Genomic DNA, 23,894 nt, shown 5'->3' with positions numbered 1-23,894 from the left:
TGTTTTCCTGGCCGGTTGAGATGACGAGGTGGTTGGTGAGGTAGGCTGTGTAGACGCCAAGCGGGTACCAGCGCATGGTTTAGCTCGGAAGCTGCCAGGTTGCCCAGGGGAAGTGGAGCATATCGTCACATATTTCTCTCACCAATCGCCACGCTGTCTCGGAAGCTGCAGTTACTCGAATCGCAATACTGATACCGTATTATCAACCAGCCTCATGAGTTTCGAACATGTGTGCCTTGGTGCGCGCTTCAGCCAGAGCTGATGATGTCATTACCCCGTCGCGCTTGCCCGCCAAGTCCAATCTGAGTCTGGAGTGGCCCATGCACGTCAAAACAACCGCTTGCAGATCATTCAAACTGGCGCACCGCCGACTGTCTAATCAAACAGGATCGTTTTGAGTGCTTCACTCCGGTACGTCGCGGAATGCCAAGGGCGCGGACCAAATTCACTGATAACAACACTGCCCGCTGTCTTCGTCGCTCGTTGTGAACAGCCTCACCGCTTCTGTGAAGTAAGCCCGAGTCTTACAGTTGACCATGTACAGCGTGGCAAGGGATACTTGGCGCGCCATCTTCTGTCTGCGAGGATACACCACGGAGGTACATGGCCCGAACTCCGCCTTCGTGGCTGACTGACATGTTGATCACTTCCCGTGGCGGAGCTGTGAGAGGAGTGCTTGGAGTAGTTGGCAGACGGACTTCCGACTTCGTTCTTGAATGGTTTCTTTGGAGGTCTTCGTCGGCTCATCACGAATATCCTTGTAGCGTGCACAGCATTGCTTTGCTTCGATGCCCGGGCGTCTCCTAGCTGAAGGGTCTTCCCGCGAGGATATTCGGTTGTGTACTTTGAGAACGCTCATGCGTCTTGAGTGGATAAATGAGATACCTATGGTGCATCTCTATTACTTGTCATTGCAGAGATATGTACATACCCATGCCTGAACTACTGGCTATTACCCGAACGCGAACGCTTCCGCCATCACAATTGTGGAATTCTGTCAAGCATACTGAGAAGACTTGAATAGCTTATTGTCGTTTCAAACGTCCACAATCGTCATGTCCTAGTTTACCTGGGTATGCTTGAGTAATTTCTTGCGTGCTACTCATATCATTACGATTTCAACAGCGCCAATCAAAATGTCAACCAGATCGCATGTTTTCCCATGCAAAAGTACAAGTGAAATACATGCACGGTATGATTCCATTGGTATCAATGGAAAGTTCGCATTCTTCTAAAACTCAGTCGAATCTAGATCCAGAATAGCCGCAGAATATCAACTTGATATTGTACCATAACCGCTGTTCACGTCCAAGCGGCCCGTGCATGATCATTTCTTTATACCATGGGAATTTCGCGTTTCTGTTCAACTGTTCTTCGGATATCAGACGAGCTCGGTAAGATTGAAAAGCAGCGGAAGCAGCCCACAGAAATACAGAAGATGCACACATTGCAACAGCCGTGATCACAAAGACTCTGATAGAATGACCAGTACCGTTGACTTGCTGCACATTCTACGATGACTGTTAGCGAGAATGGCCACCAGTAGGAACCGAGGTGCTTACCATTCCGTACACTGAAGATGCGAGGGAGACTGGTAAGAAGATGAATGCCAAAGCCGTCACTTGAAAAGTGTTAGCTTTTGTTTAGACTGCGCATGGATGTTGCCGTACGTAGCATAACTCTTTTGCTCTCACGAATGCTCATCTCTGCCATGTGAATACTCTTACTTGTGCCTTCCGCTGCTATGTGATCTCTTAGTTGGGATTCACACTGTTCAAGGTCTTGTACTCGAAATTTGAAACGTTCCATGATATCGTTGAGGGCTGCTTGAAGATCTTCGTCAAGGTGGTTGAAGTGTTCCCGGAAGAATTGTATCATCCAGCGCAGTGTAGTACGTTGCTCATCGAGTTCCATCCTCACTCGAATCCATATTCTACTCGGAGATTCATAGGCCCCTCGATCATCTTTGACTCCAGTTGTGCGACTCTTGTAATATGCACTTCGCATCTGAGATTGGAATTGATACTTGGCAATGTAAGGTACATCCAAAGGCGCTGTAGATAGATGGAGTTCAAGTAGCGCCGCTAAGCAGACGTAGAGAAAATTGCTGGGGCCGAAGAAATTATCGGCGCCAATTCCTGATGTGATGAAGCGCTGGATCAGCCATGTGTTGTGGCAACAGGAGTCAGGGTGTTCGTCTGCATTACGCAATCCTTCCGCAATTTGGGATGGTCTTATGGATGGAAACATCGAGGAGCTGATAGATGTTCTGGCTACCAGATGAGGAGATCTCCAGTTGGTTCCTAAAAAGAGTATCGCTAAATTACTAGTCAGCTATCCTAAGTGCTTAGATTTGGGCGGTTGCGGATACCAGTTTTAGCTGCTCTCCCAGGTGCAGCCTCAGAAATGTACAAGATGTTCTCTCCTATGCGTAATGCCGGCAAGACTTTGAACCAAGATCGGATATCCCCAGACTGCATTCCAAATAAGGGGTTATCAACACAATCTTGCACATATTCGAATATCTCCGGCCCAAGGTCTAGACCGAGGCCGAGAACGTCTTTCGTTTGAGAGGAGATGCTACCATGCCCAGCAGTCACTATGACTACTCTATAGACCACGTTCTCATTCGGGCCTTGTAGTAACGTCCAAAAACCAGTAGGGGAAAGAACTGATGTGTAAGGTCTGACACCGTTCCCGTCTAAGGCTGGTAAATTTCTTGGAGCATCGAGCCTATCTTTCTTGTATGGGACACAGTAGTTCCATTCAATACAACGGCCATCTGCGTTGAAACTTGCCAACCACAAATGATCGCCAAAACATCCCCCGCTGGAGGTGGGAGGTGATCGGTTCAATTTCGCCAAGTACTCTGCGTATGACCCAACCTCCGCTGCAGCCTTGGGATGCGCAGGAGAATGCTGGCCGCCCGGAAGGGAGCTTATTGCACTGTCACCGCTTGCCATGGTGAGATCGGTACTTCCTCTGCGCTCGAAATTAATATGGCTCCATCCGTAGATAGGTCATGTAGCAAATAAATGTAAACGAAGTGTTCTGTGTAAGAGGTAAGAGTTGTGCGAGAATGCAGGTCGACATCGTGCTTTATCAACCTCCCGCAGGTTCATGGTCGGCGAAACCTGACATGTGCGTTCGCAGAGCTGACATGCATATACGCTTCTTCATTTGTTCTTGGTATACCAACCTAAGCGAGCTGAAAACCTCGCGCGTCACTTCGCGGTGTCGATTGGTGGGCTCAACGTCCTGTGTAACGTCCCGGCCGATCGAGACCATAAACGGACAAGAAGATGCAGTGTCGAGCGCGTATCGACCTTGACCGGTCCTGGATAACAAGCCTATAGGCTGTGTGGCCTTGCATGGTTTGTGATACGCCTGGAATCCGCTATGCTGTGTCGTGACCGTAGTTTGCACTGCGCCGGTGCCCGTACAGTCCGAACGATGCGTCGAAGGCATGTTGGTCGATACGTGTGGTAAATTAATAGTTCTAGAAGTCCGTAATTGTAACAACAATACCTCAAATGTGTAACGTGATTACGCGACAACTCCACTTTAAGCCGATGTGAAAATTTGTATGGGTTGGTTTGCGAAACGCAGATGGGCCGGGTAGTAGCCTTGCCTACGAATGTCTCGAATAACCAGGCGCTCAGTGTTCGACGAGTGTCTCTCGCAATCTCCACGTGTTGATACTAAAGAGACCGTAAACTGCGAATAATTTTGTGCACCTGAAGCTCTTTTGTAAGCTGCTGCGGCGTGGTGTCTGATGTAGGTACGCAGGTGCGCTGCAACCATACCGTTCGAGTGATTAATGCTAGATATGGCTGTTGGAACGATCAGAGTATAGTGTACGAGGCAATAAAAGCTCGAAAGATATCTTAGGTAGTGGTGACTGCCCCAAAGTGACCGGTAGTGCCGGATGATGCCGGCGCTTGTCGAAGACGTCATCGGCAAACCTCAATCCAGCATAGCTTCCCCTTGCCTCTTCAACTACACCCAGCTTCCATCATAGCGCAACGTCTGTTTACTACGCTTAAGGGGGGCAGCTTCAAAGATGGACTTCCGGGCATTTTCGTCGCTCAAGCATATCTTCACAGTGACTTAGAAAGCCGCACAGCTGGAGTGTACTCGGTCGCGTTCGTTCCTCATTTCAAGTTCGAATGAATACACACGATGCATATCTTCATCGATACTGCCACGATCGAGTGACCGAATATGTAAAGAGCATGGAAATGGTCGGGAATGGTAGTAGCCTTTCGCCGGTACTTCGCTGCCTACCGCCAGGTCAAACCAGCAACATTCGGGTCGGTGACGTGTATCCCACACTCCTAATTGTAGACAAAGGTCAGATCGCACGTTCATGCTCAGGGTACGAAAAGTATACAATTACAGTTTTGCAAGTGATCGATCATGAATTCAGGGACTGGGTACCGCGAGCGATGCCTATGCGCTGTTTACGTCTACCGTTGGTTTCCAGAACTGCAAGGGACGGCAGCTCTTCACAAACAGCGCCAGCAAGCCGATGCGTCTGGATTACGCACAGCAATCAGCAGCTAAAGCACTCTGGTCAGTAAAGGTTGTACGATAGCAAGCACATGCTGCATAGTCCATACTCCTATTCTCTGTTGGAACCGTATCTACTCCGCGATTGAGATAGACTGCGCGCCGTTACAGGCGCCATTCGCAGCTGTAATTGTATTTCCGCGGAAGTTATAGCCCTTTTCTTGCACTCTTGACGGGTACTGCATACGATTCGCTACTTCGACCTACGTCAGAAAGCACGAGCCCCTTTCAAGTGTACACTTCACTACGATACGCTGACCCAGAACTGCGAAAATTCCCAGTGACGCCTAGATCACGCGCTTGACTTTGATGTATACAAACCACAGCTTCTACCGTCTCACCATTTGCGCGAATTGTCAAAACATCCACCACTCTCTGCAACCAGACAAGAACGCGAATATGGCTCACCTCGGACTACGCGCGAGTTGCTTTTCTCTTCCGGCCGCGCCCTACTTCTTCAGCAATGCGTACACCATCTTCGAGCATTCCAGCGGTCCATTTGGCGCGCGTGGTAGCCGCACTGGCGCTCTACCCCCTGCGGGGACATATCTTCGCCAAATAGTCACCCGCTCAACCCGCGCCCCCGGTCTGTCTCCTTATGCCAAGTTTCGGCGCCTGGGTCCGGTATGGGCCATTACGAGCAGGACGATATGGAGCGCTGCAACAGTCGCCTTCAAGTTGGAGGTGGAGCAGACGAAAGGTACGCAAGTCTTAAAATGTAGTTAGTAGTTGGAGACCCTGACAACGCCAGCACTGGAGGATGTCCTCAGCGTAACACGCTTTCTTCGCTCGACTCCACTCGCCTCTACCACCCTTGTGGCCCAAGTTGATCATGTAGCGTGGGACGACATCCTTATGAACCTACTGCGCATCCCTCACGACCGTCTCTCCGCAATCCTTCGCGCAGTAGCGTCGGAGATCGAGCTAGCACTGGAGACGGAGGCTCCGCACGTCCTGACGCTTCCTACACACTCTGCTTCTGTTATGCGTCATGCAACTGACCGGATGAGCCGTCATAACAAGCTCGGCCTCTTCTTGGACGACTTTCCTGCCGGCCGTGTCGCGGAAAAGGACTACAGTCTTCTGGCGGCCAAGCTCCTCGAGAACCCTGACTTCCCGGTTGCCCCGCCATGGCACGAAGAGTTCTCTCTCCTGAGACCTTGGTTCAACGTCACACTCGAAGTCCCGGAAGACTCTGACAGTGATATCTTCGCGCATGAGATAGTTCTAAGCAAAGTCTTCCATTACGTCAACAAGCGTAAAGATCCCGCGCAGAGGATTCGTGCGTTTGGCCACGCTGCAACCACCGAGGCTGGAAGGATGATGGAACTAGAAGTAGAAGCAGCTGCGCTTCTAGAACCTGGCCGCCTGCTGCAGATTAAGATTAAAGATCTGATTCCTGCTGTCGTCAAGACAGACGAAGAACATAAGGCCTTGCGCAAGATTTCTCTGAACGATTTGAACATCCCTCAGATCCTGGAGTCTCCTGAGTGCAGCGTCATACTGCTTCTTCAGATTAAGATGCGCGCTATCATGCGCAACAGCAAGCGTGTTGCTGACGTTGATGATGTTTGCATCTGTGACATCATCAGCGAATACAGTGATGACGAAGGAGAGCATCACTTTGATGACGCTGCCGCGATCTAGAACATCTTTCCCCAGCGTAAACGAGACATCGTTCTCAGTTGGGCCTCGTCTATTGAGACTCCAGCTATCCACCACATTATGCTATCAGGGCCTGATGAGACGTACTGCGAGTCGCTGGAGCCTATCGGCAAGGCGGACAATATAACTGAAGAGAAGGGAGAGCTCCTGAAAGCGAGCGAAACAACGTGGGAGCTCCAAGATTGCTCTTTCATCTTTTCCCGTGGTCACGATGGTGAGATCTTGCTTGGATATGGCTGCCAGGCAGACCAAGTAGTCTCCGAAGGCCACTTCACCAACATGATCAGTGCCGCTTCGCCGTCAGAGTCAAGCTCGGATGCAAGCCCATACATGAGCGAAGAAGAGAAGGCCGCCAACCGTCGCAACTCCGACACCTCGTTGGAGGGCAGTCCTCCTCGGTACGACTACCCCAAAAAGCGTCTCGCGATGGCTTCGGCCGAGCATTTCAACACCCGTCAGATGAACAACCTCTACATGGCGTACGGTATTCCGCATGATGCGCAAGATTCCGACCAGTTGGGAAATGCTGAGTTGGACTTAGGCATGGGTGCCCGTCTTCAGATACACAAAGAAGCTTTGGGTCCGCTGGACGAGTTCAACGCGAACTACAAAGCAGCACAGGCCGCTGAGAGGAAAAAAGTCGACGGTTGAGATGAGCTTTCCAGATGAAGATCATCTCACATCAAGCACTCTGGTAGTCCCCCAGACTTTTGGGTCTCTTGTCATCCTTGGGGTAAGGTCGCTGCTAAAACTTGGTCATGACATGGCCACAAGCAGATTTGCAGGCCTCGCTTCATTTCCATTGTGTTACTGTACTGTTTCTGTTTTGTTCTCGTTGCAGTCTTGTTTCCTATCACGCATAGCGTGCGGCGTTTCTCTATAACTTTGATACCAATTTGTCTTCTCTCTTTCGGCGTTTCATATTAACTGCTCTGGAATTCAAAAAAGCCTGGAACCTTGCATGGAATGAAATATGATCTCTCACCTGTTTCTTGTGGTCTCTCCGTGACTATACCACGCGATTACACTACTAGTCACGTGCTCTTGGTAGGCTTGCGCTCCGGTTGGCGACCCACTCTTTAGGACAACCTTGGTTCCCAACTCTGTCCCTGGATTGGCTTAAAAGGCATCCTCACAATATCAGACTTGCTTACTGTAGCAGTATGAGGAACTATCCTGTATTGGCCAGTGTAACGCAGGTCAACCGTAGTAACGCAGATGGATCTTTCCACCTTTGCATTGCAATATGTATATAACAACTCTCGCATTTCACAGTAAAAGTGGTTGTTTGTTCGCTTTTCCTCCCAGACTTTCGGACTATCTTGACCCAAGTACACTCACCAAATCAGACGCTTTCTGCACCACGCGCATACTAATGTCACGCGCCTTCACTTCTAAAAGCAGAACACACGACAATCTGCATCATGTTCTCTGAACTACCAGCTCCCAAGAGCGATCAGGTCGCTCTCGTCAAAGAGCCTATCATGCAAGAGCATAAGAATGTTATTGTGGAGCAAATCCGCCCAGATAAGCCGGACTACTACAACTCCCCAGCATTTCAGGCGGCCCACAAGCACGAAGCCTTCTTGCAGCTACTTCACGAATCGCCGACATGGATGGCTGAAAAGTGTTTCAGCAACATATCTGATCAAGGGCTGCGAGATTTCGATGAAAGTACCGATAAGACTAAACGATACTGGGCGCAACATCCCGACCTTTTCTTTCTCTACTTTGGTAAATCTGTATCAAGCTCTGAGGCGTCCGGTTGTCATCAGTCAACACTACCGACGCAGATCTCGTTTGATCTTGCTGAAGATGAGGGTTACGGTCGTGATCAGAAGATGTGCGATTCTATCGAAATTGGTCTGATAGCTGCTCGGGAGGACTTCAAAAAATTGGTGAAACGGTATCAAACCAAGTTACTCATCAAAGGTTCGGAAAATTATGAGATGCCCATCCATGCACCAAGACCGCGCCGTAGACAAAGGATCGCTGCCGACTTCGAGGATATGATCGAACGTGCTGAGGTCTATGACCCAATTTCCTGTGCTGCCTACGAAGCTGGCCACGATGCGCCTGACAGGATGTGGAAGCAGCCTAACAACTACCAGGCGTACCAGAACCAGTGGCAATAGCGTCAAGACGTACCGTGGGGACTAAATCAGTACTGCCCTCAGGCGGGGTTCGCCCATCGGTATTCCCAGGAGTTTACACAGTGGTGGCAGCGTCAACAACTACCTGTGTATCAGCAATGTCAGCCTCAACCACCACCAGGGTACGCGCAGTACCATGCTACCCGGTCGATGTATACGCCTGAGTATCACGCTCGGTACCAGCAACAGTGTATGCAACAGCAGCCAGTATCCGGATACTCTGGCCAGTCCCAATGGCCATACAATGCGGAACATGAACATCCGCGTTTAAACACTTACACAGATTAAATGACAAGGCTGCACCTAGTAATCTGAACTAGTAAAGATCAAAGAGTACTCAGAAACGCTTATGGAAGATGAAAGACGGAGTCTGGGCAAGGGATCAGGCGCACGAAATCGCATGATCGAAGATGGAATGGTCATTTGCAGCCTACTCTCCAACACCAATGTGACCTATTCTACAAGCCCAACGCCTCACTAATGCCACCCGTGAGATTACCCAGGATATTCGACCCTCCAACCACAGCAAACAGCGCATCTTTGTACGAGTCCCTATCATCACCGTTAGCAACTAGAAGCGTCTTCTCCAGACAACACCACTTACGCAAGTATCTTGGCCCCTTCCGGGACGGGCTCCGGCCCCACAGCAAACAACTCGGCAACCATAACCCCAATACTCGGCAGGGTAACGGGAAGCACGCTGGGCCTCCACCCAAGTTCAAACGGCAGTTTCTCTTGCTCAAACAAACTCCTCACATACTCGATTTTCGCCTTGCCAGATACGGGATCAGACATTGTCTGCAGGTAAATCGCATTCTCGCCATAACTGAAAATGGCTTCGCGCAAGCCATACGTAAACGACGGGTTCTTGGCTTTACTATCGGTAGTCCTTGCGAACTTGGCCTTGGATGCCGTCAAGACATCTGTGCGTTCCTTGCCACTGAAGAAAGAGATGTATTGCTGCCAGTTTGGGTTGTAAAACGGCTGCGGGTTCCCCAGTGCGGCGTCCTGGCGCGACATGCTTGCGTCGTGCTCGATGGGGAAATTGTGCATGTTCAAGTCGTCGAGGTCGAAGGAGCCGGCTAGTGGGTTGGGAGAGGCAAGCAGGCCAGCGCCGCCGACTACGACGGAGAAGTCGGCGCCCATGTTGAGGCCGGCGGCGAGCCCGGAGATTAGGTGCGGGATGGTCATGTTGCGCCCGGAGCGGTGGATGAAGTTGTGATTTGCGAGGGCGTTTAGGCCCGGGCAGGGCGAGCGTACATCGCCGCTGCCGGCTGGATGCCAGTCTGTCCACCGAGGATCGCTTGCGGGTGCGGGACTGAGCGAGGAGAGTAAGGCGCCTATGTCGAGAGGGAGGTCGAGAAGGCCCTCTGCTGATACTACGGCGGCCAGCAGTGTGAGTGCGAGTGTAGAGCGCATGGTTGCAAAAAGGGGATATAGACGTTGTCTTCTTTTCCACCGAAGAGAAGCCGAGACGGTGACAAAGAATACGAATGTAGAAAGTTGGAAGCGGGATGCGATAGAAAAGATATGCACAAACAACAGAATGATGCCCGTAAACAGCGCGTCCACGCAGCCTTAAGCACCTCGAAACCCATCCCATCACCTATCCAATAAACACAATCCTAAACCCGCTGACCCCTCTCTTCCTCCCCGATCAAGGAAAGAAGCCTCGGAGCCTCTTCATAGCGTGACACCATCTACATAGTTCCAAAGTAACCTCGCGTAGCCTCACATAGTCGCGCGTAGTCCGAGTACCGAGCGTAGTCACAACAGCCTACCCTACGTTCAGTATGAATCAATCACCGCGGACCAGGCTGCGAGTCGTCGTGATCAGCCACTACGTCGTCGAGGTAGTGTAGATCAGCGTGGTGATCGACAGCCTCTAGACCCGCGCGGGACGATCATTGACGATGAGCTTCGGTAATTGCCAGGCACTTGGATCGGATTTGTCAATGTGTTCGGGAAAGACGGCGGTGGAGACAGGGAGGCATGTGATGATGCGATGGCATCGAGATGGATGGGTGGTGCGCGTTGGGGAGAGGGGAGAGGGTGATTGAAAAAGGTACAAAGGATAGGTTGTAGGCTGGTTAAGGGGTAGCGTGACGTCATGGCTAGGGGCGCATCATCACGCATTTTAGTACCGGCACAGGAGACGGCGAGATTCGTGTTGCTCGTTGTTATGACACAAATCTTGGATCAGGAGTATGTGGTTCTATATGCTTCCTACTTTACACAGTACGGTACTATGTATACAACAACACAACACGAACCATGTTATCCCAGTTGCACACCATCCATCCGATCCCCCGCCTCATCAGAATACGTCTCAAAGTCGTCCCCAGACTTGGCCTCCAGCTCTTCATCAACTCTTCCACCCCGTAGTCGCCAGCACCCTACTTCGCATTTACAAGGAGGAGGGTAATGATGCTGTGGTCTCCACGCATCATCGTCTTCGTCTTCGTCTTCCATGCCGACAGTTTCCAAATTAATAGGATCAGGTGTATGCACAGCGAAGATGGGGATATACTCTCCGGGATGCGTTTCAATGTATGTGGCATGATGCTCGAAGATGTCATACCACTTGCTTTTCACCCATGGCTGGATATCCCCTGTCAAGGTAATCGTCTTGATGTGTTGGAGATACCCGCCATACCAAGCATATCCTAATATCCAGTCGATAACCAAGCCGCTTTCACAAATATGTGGCCGTAATCTTGCTTCAGCGTAGTTCCAAGCGGGGTTTTCCTCGCACCAAGTCGATTCTTGTACGTCGTACCAGGGATTCGTCTGTTTGTATGCGTCACCGAAATAGAGTTCGAGTTCTTTTGTATGCGCAAGACAAAGGCCGGCACCATGACAATAGTCATCGCGATACAAGTTATCGCTAGCAACTGCGTCATCGCGGTAATGAAAAGGTGGAACGGCAACATCGAATATGGCGAAATATTGTTCAGCCGTGAAGTCGAGTTTAGTTTTCTCCAGTCCGTGGAGCGAGGAAAGATGCTTCATGAGAGCGTATTGCACATCTCGATCATTTATAACTGGAAACTTCGTTGATAAGGAGAGCATCGGGTCGTGAAGTAGGGTATCCCATGGCTGGCTGGGCAGACGGTACCTGCCTATACAGTCCCCCATCTTCAGACTCATCAAGACATGGCTCATGTAGAATGTTGTCGGGTCGGAGAACTCCTTGGAGTCGAGCAACCAGGAGCGAATCCGAGACCGAAAGTATTCTTGGAGAATGAACGATGGGCTATCGCTGGTCTTGGAGATGGTGGCGAAGGGAGTGGTGTTCGCCGGATTGGAATAGGATAATATGTAGCAAGAATGGGCGGAGCCTTCAATTGCGATGCGTTGTTGGCCGAGCCATTGCTGTAGTACGCTAAGGAGCAGTTCTGGAGGTAAATTCTGTGCAGCGACTTGAAATGTCATGTCATTGTCGTTACCTGAAAGTGGTGCCATGGTTCCGAATACTGCCTCAAACAATGGACGTCAAGACATGGGTAGAGAACCTAGATATGTTACAAAACGCATGCCTAAGCGCATCGTCAGTATGATTTTCGTCACTGTGTGTGGTTCACAGTCAGGTTCGTGAATCGGTACCACGGTTCGTACTCAACACCTGACACTGTGCGGAAACGTCGCGACCTAAGGTGAAGGTCTGATAACGCTGCGTTGTAAACAAGCAAGTGATAGTGTTGTTGGCATGGATGTGAATATGGGCTGTGTAACGATATTGATGGAACTTTTCCAAAGCACCTCATACAAGGAAAACCTCGATAGGTGCACTGCCGTCTACATTAGCATGTACAAGAATGTGAATCGTTGAGCGAACAGAGAGCAGTAGTTTGGTGCCATTGGAGTATCGTCTATGCTTGCTGATGTTTGCTAGGTATTGAAACAGGTAGTTATACAGTCGCTATTGAACGTGGTCATGATCGTCGTTTGGCTGGCGCTGGACTCCAGCCCTGAGGTTGCCATTCCTGACTCTGAGCCGCCTGCTTCCATGGCGAGTCCTTTGGCTCCTTCTTCATTCTCTTCCTGGGCGTGAAGGCAGGCGCGTCGTCTTCGGCAGGCGGCGCTGGCGGGTCGCGTGACATCTGCTGAGACTCTGTGGGTTGTTCGGGCTCTACTGGTGTTGGCCTCGCGGCTCCCTGATCGAGTGGCCGCGGTGGTTCTATGCTGTCCCGTATCTCTTGATCGGCATTCATTTGCGTGACGCCGCTGTCTGGGTCTCGCGACTGCAACATCTGCACAGGCTGCTGCCTATCTGGCGCATCGAGCGCCGACGGCTTCTCAGCCCATCGTGCATCTGCCTGCGCTGCCAGCTGCTTCATCCGCTCCTGCCTCATCATGTCCTGGTGTTGTTCGGCGACGGTGGGGGGCTCGTAGCGCGTGTGTCGCAGCCATTGCATCCATGACGCTGCCACAGTCAGCCTCGGTCAAACATTGCATGTGGAAGGCACGAACGCGATATTTGTACGTCGCCATAGTGAGTGCTGCGACTGTATTTTGCTATCCGCCGGTTGCGCAGGGCGTGCAGAGCGTCCTTGAATTCCCAGAAGGTGTTGCCCTGGAGATCAAAGCCTACGAAGTGTTACTACTTGGAAGCAAGGATACGCCAGAGACCTATGTCGAGGCCTGCACTCACCCACAAGCCACTTCTTTCGCCAGGGGAAGCGCTTCATCTTCCATTGATACCATGCTTTGCGAATTGGACCCGGTGCGCCCGCCATGCTGAGTCTCGTTGGGCCGCGAATAATTTCCAGCGGGCGAATATCTGGAGGCGACTTTGACGCGCAGGCCGGTGACGTTGGGGCGAGTGGCTGGTGCGTTCACGTTAGCACATGTGCAAGCATTCCCCCCACCACCAAGTTTCTCCACATAATCACAACACATGCCATCACTGTATACCCCGACGCCATAACAACACACATAGCAGTCGAGGCCCTTACATAGAGACCTATACATTATCATATCTCACTACTACACCTCGTGCACCCTTCCCATCCACGCCCACACGACCTGCGTGCCCAACCGCAACAAGCCTGATTTGCGCCCAAACCAACCACCATGGCGTCTGTAACGTCGCTAGACCAGGACATGCGCAGACTGCGGATGGACAGATACACTCCCCAAGCAGCCAATGAAGTCCGCAGCTGGATAGAAGACACACTCGGAGAGCGCCTGCCTGCGGGAGATCTGCTGGATGCGCTCAAGGACGGGACCGTATTATGCAGGTACAGTGATTCCGTAGAGTTACCAGGTAGTCGGGCCAGTACAGCTAACTTTTCCAGACTCATCAACCTCGCCATACCCACGCCTGTCCGGTTCAAGAAGTCGAATATGCCCTTCATACAAATGGAGAACATCTCGCACTTCCTCCGGGCCTGTGAACAGCCGCCACTGAACATGCCCGCCCATGATCGCTTCCTCACCGTCGATCTCTACGAATCCAAGGATCCAGCTCAGGTGCTGCAGTGTCTCGGCGCCTTCAGCCGCGTCGCCAACGCGAAGAACCCGTCCAACTTCCCCAACACCATCGGTCCAAAGCGTGGTGGAGCTGGCGCATTGAGCCCGACGGCAACCGGCGGCATGACGAGCCCTGCAATGCCATCCCCCGGTTTCCCACGCAGCAGGGGGCCTAGCACAGCCAGCAACACCAGCGGCTCCAGCACGTTCAACCCCCTCGCGCGACCTCCCGCCGAGCGCACGGCATCAACACTTAGTGCCGCACGCACCGGAGGCTCAGACACATCGTACACGTCCAACGGTCTCCCCAAGTCACCTCCAGGCGGAGTCAGTAGCTGGAGCAAGAAGGTCGACGAAGGCAGCACAGCACCGGCATGGAACATTCATCAGTACGGGTACATGGGTGGTGCGAGTCAAGGCAATCAGGGCATCTCATTTGGTGGCCGACGGCAAATCACGAGCGCAGGTCCGCACGTGCCGAACCTGGCTGAGAAGGAGCGACTGCGACGCGAGAAGGCAGCCGAAGAGGAGCGACTACGTTTACAAGCTGAGGAAGCCGAGAACATACGCCGCGTCGAACGCGAAGCCGAAGAAGAGCGCATACGGATCGAGGAGGAACAGAAGTGGGAAGAGGAGACACGCAAACAGCAAGAAGCCAAGCAGGCGCGACTGGATCAGCAGAAGCGCGAGTGGGAAGAGCAAGAGCGCCAATGGAAGCTGGAGGAGGAGCAACGCCAACGTGAAGAGCGCGAGGCACAAGATAGAATCGAAGCCGAGACGAGACGAAAGCGTGCCGGAAGTGATGCCAGGCTGAAGGGGCAGTATCTGAGCGAATACCAGGCTGAGAAGGTCAGGTCATCGCGTAGCCGGCGAGGAAGCAGCGAAGAGCCCAACGCTGAGCGCGACCGCATACGAGAGTTAGAGCGTCAGCTTGAAGAGGCCAAGGAGCGTGAGCGCCAGTACCAGGCAGAGCGAGAAGGACGTCTATCAGACAAGAAGGTGCGCTCGCGATCCAAGAGCCGTACGCGTGAGCGGTCAAAGAGTCGAGCCCGACCAGCGCCTCCACCCCGCGCTCCCTCGCCACAAGACAGCAACGTCTCATGGGCGCAAGCAGACGATCGCGAGTACCTCCGCAAGCAATGGGACCAGACACAGAGGCAGCCAGCACGACCCCTGCCCGAACCCGCAGCGCCGTCTCTCCCTACACGTCCACTACCTGAGCCAACCACGCGGCCCCTACCCGACCCAGCCGCATATACAAAGCAGAGCCGAACAGACCGCTACCTCGCCTCCAACCCCGCCCCCGCGCCACCCAAGCCCCAAACCTACATCCCACCGGAGCTCACATCCACCTCCGAACAACGCGGCGAAGACGCCCGCCGAGCCGCCGCTCAAACAAAGACAAAAGCCGCCGGCTGGGCCAGCAAGTCCCTCCTCGAACGTGAAATGGAGCGTGAACGCGAGCGCCAGAAGGAGTGGGAAGAGTCGCAGCGGGCGCTGCAAGAAGCGGCCAAGGATCCTAATGCTGGGACTGGCGGTGGTCAAAGCTGGGATGTCAATCAGTATGGATACATGGGTGGTGATAATCAGAATAAGTTGGGCGGTATTGGGGCGGGGAAGAGGCAGATTATTGGGCCTAGGCCTTTTGGGCCAAGGTAGATGTTGATGGGATGAGGAAAGGGGAGGGAGGGATTTTGTTTGTTGGGCTTGGTAGATGTTGCATGTTAGCGCTGCTTGCGGCGGGATATGTACGTTTTTCTAATACATTTATTTCAGACTTTCTGTATATCCCTTCTCTAGATGATGAGAATGGAGCGTCGAACGACCGTGAGGGTCGTTCAAATGTCACTTCGCCATCATGCCTCTGAACAATAGCAGCAAGTGCTTAGCCTGCTCAGCCCGTCTTACTAACAACGAAAGCCACAAACAAACCACAAGCAGTCACCATATACGCGCTCACACCAAATGCGCCCTGGATATCAGATTCTAATATCGACCAGCATACTCCAAAAAGCAAGCTTCCTAAGATGAACACCACAAAGCTGATCGTGATGATGAGGTCGAAATCCCAGCCTTCTTGGAAATAAAACCCCCATCCCTCAGCTGGATGATCTCCAGCCCCCGATAGTGTTCCCGCGATACGCTTCGGTACCTGATGCAATACCCAAGTGTAATCTTTAGCGATGGATTCAGGGCAGTTGAGCATATGGAGTAACTTGCTCGATCCTACAGGCGGCCAAGTACCTGGGGGGCAAGGGATATTGCAGCGGTACTCTGCGTTTAGATGAGGCTCGATAATATGTACTGGGGGCAAACAGTCGCAGTAGCTTTCTGCCGATGGTATAGAGGAACAGGACCCGTTGTGGTCGCGGACTTCAACGTGACTGTTCGTCTCGAGAAGGAACTGGGGTTGTATCAGCTTGTAATCGATGTATTTGGCCATGTATTGTTCGCTTACCTTAGTGAAGAAGATGCCCTGTATTGAACGACAGGATAGGGAACGAAGAAAACGGCTATGGCGTCGAGATGTCTTCGTTCTGAGAAGAGTGAAGAGTTCTCGGTCGCTCTTGATGCCGTGGACGTCGATCTGCAGTAGTATTGGGTCATTGCGGGTGCGATGTGCGCAGGACATGAGATAGACTGTGTTTGACTGTTCCGATGGGTTGCTCGGGTTAGTGATGTTGGACGTATTAGCTGTGTTACCGGTATTGTATCGAATTAGACTCGGAGAGTCCAGGTGGTGCCATGGAAATACCGCAAGCAAGGTGCTACTGACACGCCGCAACCATGTTGACACTCTGACGGTATATCTTTGTGCTGTGATGCCGGGGCAGTATGCAGTGACTGTAATCTTGGCATCTGTTGAGGATTTCCTCATCTCTTGTACCAGCGCCGCCACGCCACCACTCTTCAACTCCTTGACATCGTCGAAGAACCGATCGCCACATACCTGCGGTCACGGTCAGTGGCGTACCATTGCACTGACACCTTTGTAGTAAGCTCACACATTCGCTCCTTATACGGGTCCAGCCAACTTTGAGTGGAGGTTCCAAGAATCCTAACGCCATGAAGGAATCATCCGTCAAGGGAAAGACGACATCTATCAGAAGAAACAGAGCAACGAACAGAGCGGCTCTTGCTAGGCGCACCCGGTCGAAGCCTGGAGCCAGACTATATCTTTTCTTTGGAGCGCCGAGCACGCCCGCCACCGCTAGAACAACAACTGTAAGAAAGCCATACGCTTGAATTTGTGCATCTTTCTGCCATGTATACCATGTGCGCCTGCTATTACCTGTTGTAGGAGGCGTCCAATCCAACTCGACGGTGATTGGCCTGTACGATGACGCCTTAAACTCCTTGGTACAGAAGGCATGAATCCGTGCTTGCAGTGTCGCATAGGCATCACTGTTTCCCAGGAACAAATAGAAAGTTCTCAGATTCCCCAATTCCGAGATTCCATCTGATCGTTCTATTGTTTCTTCTTCCGAGCTGTCTTCAAGGTCCTTACTCTCTTGTTCGCGTTGATGTCCGGATGCCGGTGGGTGGTGATATATGTCCTCTCCGCCGGAAATACACCAAGCTGCGTAATGTGCCTTTGCTTGGACGAGACGGCAAGCTGCAAACTGGAATTGGTCATTTGCCTCTCCTTTGAGCTGCTCTGCGAATGCTTTCAATGATTTATGGATGTATCTCCTTAGTCTGTTGGGTCCAATCCTGGTATCGTTGCGTGCAGACTCATATAGTGGTATCAGTAATTGGTCCTCCTGCAAAATGGAGATGAAGATGCGCGTAGCACTCTGAATCTGCTCGACCGTGAATTGGCTACCTCTAGACAACGCTGTTGCACCTGTCTCCACAGATTCTGCGAAGGTGCTCAAAGAAACTGGTGCTGTGGATGCAACAGATGAGTCTTCATCTTCATCGTCTAAAATTGCTTCGTGTTCGAAAACGTCCCATTCGATGTCAAACTCGTCTGGGCAGAATTCTGGACTTTGCGCAGTATTCCATCGAATGTCTTCCAACATCACAGACGATGATTCGATTTCCATAGTTGGCGTGTCTTGAAAGGGGCCTGGTCCAGACAGATCCGACTCGACGTGGGCGTCTGACGACATGGCAACCGAGCGACGGTGAGCGTTTCCGCGACGAACTGCTGGCGGTCCAGGGCGTAATATCGAGGTTGGGGCAGTAGAGACATTCTCTCCCTTTGTCGGGCTGCCTCTGTTCTTGACTGTGTTGATACCGTGAGCTTTGTCGGTGATACCGTAATATACGCTAGCTAACTTGACAGCTTCAGTCCGCTCTCCTGTCACTTCATTTAGGGGAGAAGGCGTTTCATTCCCAACGTTGTCGATACCGTAAGCGTTGTCGGTGTCGCTCACGTTCCGGTAGTTGTCAACGGGTGGTGACTGCGTTTCATTTGAACTGTGATAATCTCTGATGGTCTCGTCATAACCAGCACCGCATGATGGGCAACTTGTTTCATGAACGAAATTCCAAGTATTGACGCATCTACCATAGGGATTGGGGCAGCGCCAGAAACCATGTGGATTGGTGGTCGGCATGAGGAAATCCTCGTTTTTCCTGGCAAATTACTTAGATGCAGTATCATCAGACGAGTGAATGGGGCACCGGAGCGGCCTGCAACTCTTGAAGAGAGGGCGTTGTGCTGAGAACATAAGTGGAACGTTCGGATGAAGGGCACATCAAGCTGAAGATTGCCAGATGATCAGGCAGCCACACCTGGGCGGCCTTGTCATCGTGCATGCCATACAGCTGTCAGCAAAAACTTGGTCTCCGAAGCCAACCAGTAAGCTGAAGGGGGCGAGTTCAGCATTCCCATCAGACGGCCAATTGGATGCGCGTTGATCGGCAGCGGCACTGAAGAGGCGCGAAGCATTGTGGCGTCGGTGAGCGAGCTTGATGCTCGATAAGGCCCTAATTAGGACGCGCGATAAGTTGGTCGTTTTGGCCTTGCCGACATCTCAACACTGCTGGTTGTTTGAGATGACAGCCGCAAGTCCAGGCAGTACACGCGTGTCAACCTTGGAACCGTCGGAGGTAGACCGACCTAGCAACAAGATCGGAAACCCGCTAGCCGCATCCGTTCTACCTCGGCTCGATCGCGCATCACAAGCAGCTCCCCAACCGAACGACTCGACCGCCCAGGTCATCAAAGCCGACGACGTCCCATTTTCAATCCATATTACAGTTTCGTCCTTCTCGACACAATTGGCAAAAGATAACTACAAGCTTCGGACGGCTACAGAAAGAGCAAGATTACGAGACATCGGAAGAAACCACGTGGGCAGCAATCAGCAATGGCGGAAGCGTACCAGAAAGAGTTCTTCAACGTCTCATTTCCAGCGGAATATGTTGCGCATGTTGAGATCAACAGGCCGGAAAAGCTGAATGCTTTCAAAGAGGTGTAAGTATACGTTGTCCTCTCTACTGTCACGAAGGTCAGGGCATAGGCTTCGGAATCTACGCGTATCACGTGTCGCGATAAAAGAGAAGGGTCAATACCTAGATTGCAATGTCTCTGGAGGACTTCGTAGTCGCAGTCTCTATGATCCATGTTCAATTCATTACCAGCGTCTACACCATATAACCCGCAAACCCCCAACTAACATCCCCCAGCATGTGGCTAAACCTTTCCTCCATCTTCCGCCAACTCTCCCACGACCCCTCCGTGCGCGCCGTAATCCTAACCGGCGCGGGCGACCGCGCCTTCACCGCAGGCCTAGACGTGCAAGCAGCTTCAGAAGGCGGCGCCCTATCCTCCCAAGCCGACACTTCAGATGGCGCACGCAAAGCCAACGCCCTCCGCCGGCACATCCTAGAATTCCAGTCCTGCATCACCGACATCGAGAAATGCGAGAAGCCCGTCATCGCCGTCTTGCACGGCGTATCGTTCGGTCTGGCCCTGGATATGTCATTAGCGTGTGATATCCGCGTGAGTACGACGACGACGAGGTTCAGTGTGAAAGAGGTGGATATAGGGCTTGCGGCTGATATTGGCACGTTATCTCGTCTTCCTCACTCTGTTGGCAACTTATCCTGGGTCAAGGATATTGCGTTGTCGGCGAGGATCTTTGGGTCGGATGAGGCGTTGCAGCATGGGCTTGTGTCGAAGGTGTACAAGGACAAGCAGGGGGCGGTTGCTGAAGCGACGAAGTTGGCGACGTTGATTGCGTCAAAGTCGCCCGTGGCGGTACTGGGGACGAAGGAGATTATCAACTACTCCAGGGATCGGCCGATTAGTGAGGGATTGAACTACACGGCTGTGTGGAATGCGGCTATGTTGCAGACGGCGGATGTCAAGGATGCTATGATGAGTGGGTTGAAGAAGACGAGTCCCAAGTTCAGTAAGCTGTAAAAAAGCAATCAGATGTGTTTTGTGAGATCATGGGATGCGATTATCATATGAAAGACTTTTATCCCAAACCATATCGGAGCAGCGACACACTTCGTTCATCGCGGAGGACGTTTCAATGAGCAACCTTAACCTCCATAGTCCACATACGAAAACATAAACCACCACGCATGGCAAGCAACCACTTTTGGACTTGAGAATTTTCATTGACTCTAAGCGCCTGGACGTGGTAATGCCGGAAGAGTCCCAAACCCATCCCGCATGAGCATCAATCATAACCCATGGCATGCTACAGAAGATGTGGAATCGTGATTTTCCCGTTACGCCCCGTTGCACTACCCAACATGCACTACCTTATCCCCTCGCCATGACACCCCAGCAGCGGATACGGTTGTCGGTGTATCCGGCGAACAGGGTCTGGCCGTCGGCGCTCCAGGCCAAGGAGACACACTCGGGCTCCCGGCTCTTCTTGCCAACCTCCATGTACTCAGGCTTGAGCTCGTCAACCTTGGACTTCTTCTCAAGGTCGAAGATGATGATGCTGGAGGCGGTGGCAGCGCACAGCCAGTAGCGGTTGGGGGAGAAGACAAGGGCGTGGATCTCGTCACCGGCGGAGAGAGAGTAGAGGTGCTTGGACTCGTTCAGGTCCCACAGCATGGTGGTTCCGTCCTTACCACCGGAGGCGCAGAGGGAGCCATCGGGCGAGATGGTGACGGTGTTGATGTAACCGGTGTGACCGATGTGGTCAGTCTGGATGCGGCATGAAGCGAGTTCCCAGACCTGAATATTGTCAGCTTCCCGAATTTGAAGAGGCTTGAAACAGAACGAGTGGAGGAGCGTGAATCAGTACTAGGTGATAATTGTCTCATAGCCGAAGCTCTGAAGTAGCAAATACATAGATATTCATCATGTAAACAAGGAAATGGAGGAATTGGTGTAAACGCGGATGTACGCACCTTGACGAGCTTGTCCCAACCAGCAGAGACGATGACGGGGTTCTGGGGGTTGGGGGAGAAGCGGACGCACGAGACCCACTCGGTGTGGCCCTTATCGGTGATGGTGTACTTGCAGTCACCGAGGGTGTTCCAGAGCTTGATGGTTCGGTCGCGCGATCCGGAGACGATCTGGCGGTTGTCGGCGGAGAAGGAGACGGAGAGAACGTCGTTGGTGTGGCCGACGAAGCGGCGGGTGGTGACACCGGTGGAGAGCTCCCAGAGGCGGAGGGTCTTGTCCCACGATGAGGAAAGAGCGTAGGCGCCGTCAGAGGAGATGACCTGTGCAGCAATTGTCAGCTCAGCTGTCCTCGCTTCCTAGCTAGCCAATTGCCCAATTTTGTGGTGAACGTACACAGTCGGAGACAATGTGGGAGTGACCGTGCAGACTCCTCTTGGGGTAGCCGTAGGAGGTCTCGTCGCGGGTCAGGTTCCAGATGATCAGAGTCTTGTCGCGCGATCCGGACAGGAGCATGTTGGGGCTAATCGCGTGTCAGTATTGCGCATTCGTGCATTTTCCCTCGTTCCGCGTATACGCACTTCTCCAGAGAGGTAGCAAGGGAGGTGACCCAGCCGGAGTGGCCCTCGAGGGTACCACGGAGTACGAGTTGCTCGGCCATGATTGCGATGAGTGGCTTCTGCTTGGGATGGACGTAGGCGCACTCGGGTGTTAATAGTTGTTCGTCGAAGAGCACTGCGCACAAAGGCTGGAGGCTTCAAAATTCCAAGGTTGATAGGCGAACCACTAGCGTTGTTTGGGCTTAGCGTGGGCAGTCAGCACTGGAGCCCTTACTCGACATTTGGACCTCACCACTTGGACATGACATTGTTTCGCTAAGAAACTGCCCCTAGTGAAGGGTACAGATCCAGATAAGTTTTCAGTCATCCCACGAAATCAATCCACGCGATATCCCATTCTCAGCAACTCACACCAAAGTCAATATAGAGGGGTAGTCAATATGCTTGCGCGTATCTCCCCTGTGCAATACGTGCCATATCATCGCCTTTATTATATAAGCATTCACATTAATTCGTCTTCTGAAGGATCATACCAGTGCATGGTTAAGGTTGGGCAAAACATTTCTACTCGTTCCTTTCCCTGACTTCACAACTCCTTCCATCCAAAGCCGACTAACTCCGGTCTCCCATGTCTTATCTCCGCGCTACTTCCCCACCACATAGAAACACGTACAAATAGAATGGTATTCCTCAAACGTGGGAAATAATCGCATCATATTCTCTTTACTCCAAAAAGACATCAGGATTACTCATAATTCTACCGCTCTTGACTGCCTTGACGTACACATCGTTTCACCAGCATCAACTTGAGTTCAATTCCAGTCCTCGTATATCTCAGTACCACGAATACACCAATAATGACATCCCCTCAAAAACAAATATTCCTCCTCGGCGCCGGCGAACTAGGCACAGCCTTCCTCCCTCACCTCTCCACCCTTCCCAACACCCACATCACCATCGGCATCCGCTCACCCTCAAAATACACCCACCTACAATCCCCCAACATCTCCCTCACAGCCATCGACCTCTCTTCACCCTCTCCCGACCTCGCACAAATATTCTCCGCATACGACATTCTCATCTCTGCTACAGGCTTCGGCGCCGACCCCAGCACAGTCCTCAAGCTCGCCGAGGAAGCGCTGTTGGCTGGCAAGATCAGAAAAGAGCAGGGGAAAGACAAACTCTGGTTCTTCCCCTGGCAGTGGGGTGTTGATTACGATATCATTGGTGATGGGGAGGGAATGATGCCGTTGTTTGGTGCTCAGCGCGATGTGAGGAATTTGTTGCGCGAAAAGGCTGAGGAGAGTAATGTCAAGTGGACGATTGTTAGTACGGGGATATTCATGTCGTTCCTTTTCGAGCAATTTTGGGGGATCGTAGATAGGAGTAAAGAGGAGGAAGGGAAAGTGGTAGTGAGGTGTTTGAGAGACTGGGATCACAAGGTCACTGTGACGGATGTGAGTGACATTGGACGGGTGTTGGCGAGGGTTATAGCGGGGGGTGTGGAAGCTGAGGACTGTGTATTATATATCGCGGGCGATTCTGTCAGTTACGGGCAGCTGGCTAATATTATCAAGCGGGTGAGCAGGAAGCAGGTTGAGCAAGAGGCGTGGAGTGTTGATCACTTGAAGCGGGACCTTGACGCAGCGCCAGACGATGGCATCAAGAAATACAGGCTGGTATTCGCAAGGGATGGTGTATGGTGGGACATGGACAGGACGGTGAATAAGGCATTGAGCATGGACATGATGGATGTTGAAACATTTGCTAGAAGGCTGTTCAGTGGATGAAGGGTAGGTAGTCAGCAATCGCAAGCAATGGACGTCTTAGTAGCTTGGAAATTGATTCTGTAATCCACATTACGCGTGATTATTGATGAACTGTTCGACAAGTATTACTACATGAGCGTGAGCCGAAAGCCTCGCGACAGCCTGGGGGTGGAACGTACTTGTTCCCAATTGCTTTCACGGTCATTTAACTGCTTTCGCGTCCCCTGGTGTGTTCCAGCATACTGCGCTATACCCTCTTGACCCGGGTCGGGACTATAGCATTCGCGCCAGTAGCTGCTCCACCTCCTTCTCGTCCACCACCCCTCATGGAAACTCCGGGTATATCTTCACCATTCTGCCTCTTCCTCTTCAT

At 52.0% G+C, this 23,894-nt stretch overlaps 11 protein-coding genes across 11 annotated transcripts; 5 read left to right on the top strand and 6 right to left on the bottom strand.

Moving 5' to 3' along the window:
• Window positions 1-1,193: 1,193 nt before the first annotated feature.
• BKA58DRAFT_229750 (uncharacterized protein) lies at window positions 1,194-2,676 on the bottom strand. Its single transcript, XM_046166454.1, has 3 exons — window positions 1,671-2,676; window positions 1,563-1,621; window positions 1,194-1,511 (listed from the first exon to the last, which is right to left on the bottom strand). Exons 1-3 carry the CDS (start codon window positions 2,248-2,250, stop codon window positions 1,239-1,241), a joined length of 912 nt encoding a protein of 303 aa, XP_046022865.1. The 5' UTR covers window positions 2,251-2,676; the 3' UTR covers window positions 1,194-1,238.
• A 2,295-nt stretch (window positions 2,677-4,971) lies between these two features.
• BKA58DRAFT_404466 (uncharacterized protein) lies at window positions 4,972-6,888 on the top strand (the record flags this gene model as incomplete). Its single annotated transcript, XM_046171844.1, has 3 exons — window positions 4,972-5,272; window positions 5,324-6,141; window positions 6,235-6,888. The coding sequence occupies 3 exons, from the start codon at window positions 4,972-4,974 to the stop codon at window positions 6,886-6,888; spliced, it is 1,773 nt and encodes a 590-aa protein (XP_046022864.1).
• A 773-nt stretch (window positions 6,889-7,661) lies between these two features.
• On the top strand, window positions 7,662-8,372 carry BKA58DRAFT_404465 (uncharacterized protein; the record flags this gene model as incomplete). Its single annotated transcript, XM_046171843.1, has 1 exon — window positions 7,662-8,372. The coding sequence occupies one exon, from the start codon at window positions 7,662-7,664 to the stop codon at window positions 8,370-8,372; it is 711 nt and encodes a 236-aa protein (XP_046022863.1).
• A 390-nt stretch (window positions 8,373-8,762) lies between these two features.
• Window positions 8,763-9,920, bottom strand: BKA58DRAFT_471856 (Peroxidase, family 2-domain-containing protein). The gene is made up of 2 exons (XM_046175249.1): window positions 8,995-9,920; window positions 8,763-8,942 (listed from the first exon to the last, which is right to left on the bottom strand). Exons 1-2 carry the CDS (start codon window positions 9,807-9,809, stop codon window positions 8,849-8,851), a joined length of 909 nt encoding a protein of 302 aa, XP_046022862.1. The 5' UTR covers window positions 9,810-9,920; the 3' UTR covers window positions 8,763-8,848.
• Window positions 9,921-10,667: 747 nt separating this feature from the next.
• Window positions 10,668-12,020, bottom strand: BKA58DRAFT_471855 (uncharacterized protein; the record flags this gene model as incomplete). Its single annotated transcript, XM_046175248.1, has 1 exon — window positions 10,668-12,020. The coding sequence occupies exon 1, from the start codon at window positions 11,853-11,855 to the stop codon at window positions 10,668-10,670; it is 1,188 nt and encodes a 395-aa protein (XP_046022861.1). The 5' UTR covers window positions 11,856-12,020.
• Window positions 12,021-12,047: 27 nt separating this feature from the next.
• On the bottom strand, window positions 12,048-13,318 carry BKA58DRAFT_390478 (uncharacterized protein; the record flags this gene model as incomplete). The annotated part of the gene is made up of 4 exons (XM_046170838.1): window positions 12,048-12,816; window positions 12,864-12,980; window positions 13,045-13,183; window positions 13,301-13,318. 4 exons carry the CDS (start codon window positions 13,316-13,318, stop codon window positions 12,326-12,328), a joined length of 765 nt encoding a protein of 254 aa, XP_046022860.1. The 3' UTR covers window positions 12,048-12,325.
• Window positions 13,265-15,644, top strand: BKA58DRAFT_431317 (calponin). The gene is made up of 2 exons (XM_046173093.1): window positions 13,265-13,633; window positions 13,691-15,644. The coding sequence occupies exons 1-2, from the start codon at window positions 13,467-13,469 to the stop codon at window positions 15,522-15,524; spliced, it is 2,001 nt and encodes a 666-aa protein (XP_046022859.1). The 5' UTR covers window positions 13,265-13,466; the 3' UTR covers window positions 15,525-15,644.
• On the bottom strand, window positions 15,645-18,882 carry BKA58DRAFT_366206 (uncharacterized protein). The gene is made up of 3 exons (XM_046168884.1): window positions 16,871-18,882; window positions 16,324-16,815; window positions 15,645-16,269 (listed from the first exon to the last, which is right to left on the bottom strand). The coding sequence occupies exons 1-3, from the start codon at window positions 18,428-18,430 to the stop codon at window positions 15,760-15,762; spliced, it is 2,562 nt and encodes an 853-aa protein (XP_046022858.1). The 5' UTR covers window positions 18,431-18,882; the 3' UTR covers window positions 15,645-15,759.
• BKA58DRAFT_390474 (ClpP/crotonase-like domain-containing protein) lies at window positions 18,871-20,259 on the top strand. The gene is made up of 2 exons (XM_046170837.1): window positions 18,871-19,293; window positions 19,506-20,259. Exons 1-2 carry the CDS (start codon window positions 19,187-19,189, stop codon window positions 20,242-20,244), a joined length of 846 nt encoding a protein of 281 aa, XP_046022857.1. The 5' UTR covers window positions 18,871-19,186; the 3' UTR covers window positions 20,245-20,259.
• BKA58DRAFT_390471 (WD40-repeat-containing domain protein) lies at window positions 20,260-22,008 on the bottom strand. The gene is made up of 4 exons (XM_046170836.1): window positions 21,774-22,008; window positions 21,589-21,715; window positions 21,198-21,515; window positions 20,260-21,021 (listed from the first exon to the last, which is right to left on the bottom strand). Exons 1-4 carry the CDS (start codon window positions 21,851-21,853, stop codon window positions 20,596-20,598), a joined length of 951 nt encoding a protein of 316 aa, XP_046022856.1. The 5' UTR covers window positions 21,854-22,008; the 3' UTR covers window positions 20,260-20,595.
• A 465-nt stretch (window positions 22,009-22,473) lies between these two features.
• On the top strand, window positions 22,474-23,816 carry BKA58DRAFT_229647 (isoflavone reductase). Its single transcript, XM_046166450.1, has one exon. The coding sequence runs from the start codon at window positions 22,610-22,612 to the stop codon at window positions 23,540-23,542; it is 933 nt and encodes a 310-aa protein (XP_046022855.1). The 5' UTR covers window positions 22,474-22,609; the 3' UTR covers window positions 23,543-23,816.
• Window positions 23,817-23,894: the final 78 nt, after the last annotated feature.

Source organism: Alternaria rosae (assembly GCF_020736505.1).
Source record: "Alternaria rosae strain MPI-PUGE-AT-0040 chromosome Unknown BKA58scaffold_8, whole genome shotgun sequence".
NCBI classification, from domain to species: Eukaryota; Fungi; Ascomycota; class Dothideomycetes; order Pleosporales; family Pleosporaceae; genus Alternaria; species Alternaria rosae.
This window is presented reverse-complemented; position numbering and strand designations above follow the sequence as displayed.

Bases quoted from the DNA above. Each gene is read 5' to 3' on its own strand.
- BKA58DRAFT_366206 (XM_046168884.1), bottom strand. From the start codon at position 18,430: ATGCCGACCACCAATCCACATGGTTTCTGGCGCTGCCCCAATCCCTAT. The intron at 16,816-16,870 runs GTGAGCTTACTA...CCGTGACCGCAG, and splicing joins CCCGTATAAGGAGCGAATGT to GTATGTGGCGATCGGTTCTT. The intron at 16,270-16,323 runs GTAAGCGAACAA...ATACAACCCCAG, and splicing joins AGGGCATCTTCTTCACTAAG to TTCCTTCTCGAGACGAACAG.
- BKA58DRAFT_390471 (XM_046170836.1), bottom strand. From the start codon at position 21,853: ATGGCCGAGCAACTCGTACTCCGTGGTACCCTCGAGGGCCACTCCGGC. The intron at 21,716-21,773 runs GTGCGTATACGC...ACACGCGATTAG, and splicing joins CTTGCTACCTCTCTGGAGAA to CCCCAACATGCTCCTGTCCG. The intron at 21,022-21,197 runs GTGCGTACATCC...GACAATATTCAG, and splicing joins GTTGGGACAAGCTCGTCAAG to GTCTGGGAACTCGCTTCATG.
- BKA58DRAFT_229647 (XM_046166450.1), top strand. From the start codon at position 22,610: ATGACATCCCCTCAAAAACAAATATTCCTCCTCGGCGCCGGCGAACTA.
- BKA58DRAFT_431317 (XM_046173093.1), top strand. From the start codon at position 13,467: ATGGCGTCTGTAACGTCGCTAGACCAGGACATGCGCAGACTGCGGATG. The intron at 13,634-13,690 runs GTACAGTGATTC...TAACTTTTCCAG, and splicing joins GACGGGACCGTATTATGCAG to ACTCATCAACCTCGCCATAC.
- BKA58DRAFT_471856 (XM_046175249.1), bottom strand. From the start codon at position 9,809: ATGCGCTCTACACTCGCACTCACACTGCTGGCCGCCGTAGTATCAGCA. The intron at 8,943-8,994 runs GTAAGTGGTGTT...CGGTGATGATAG, and splicing joins GAAGGGGCCAAGATACTTGC to GGACTCGTACAAAGATGCGC.
- BKA58DRAFT_390474 (XM_046170837.1), top strand. From the start codon at position 19,187: ATGGCGGAAGCGTACCAGAAAGAGTTCTTCAACGTCTCATTTCCAGCG. The intron at 19,294-19,505 runs GTAAGTATACGT...AACATCCCCCAG, and splicing joins CTGAATGCTTTCAAAGAGGT to CATGTGGCTAAACCTTTCCT.
- BKA58DRAFT_229750 (XM_046166454.1), bottom strand. From the start codon at position 2,250: ATGTTTCCATCCATAAGACCATCCCAAATTGCGGAAGGATTGCGTAAT. The intron at 1,622-1,670 runs GTACGGCAACAT...ACACTTTTCAAG, and splicing joins GAGCAAAAGAGTTATGCTAC to TGACGGCTTTGGCATTCATC. The intron at 1,512-1,562 runs GTAAGCACCTCG...CAGTCATCGTAG, and splicing joins CATCTTCAGTGTACGGAATG to AATGTGCAGCAAGTCAACGG.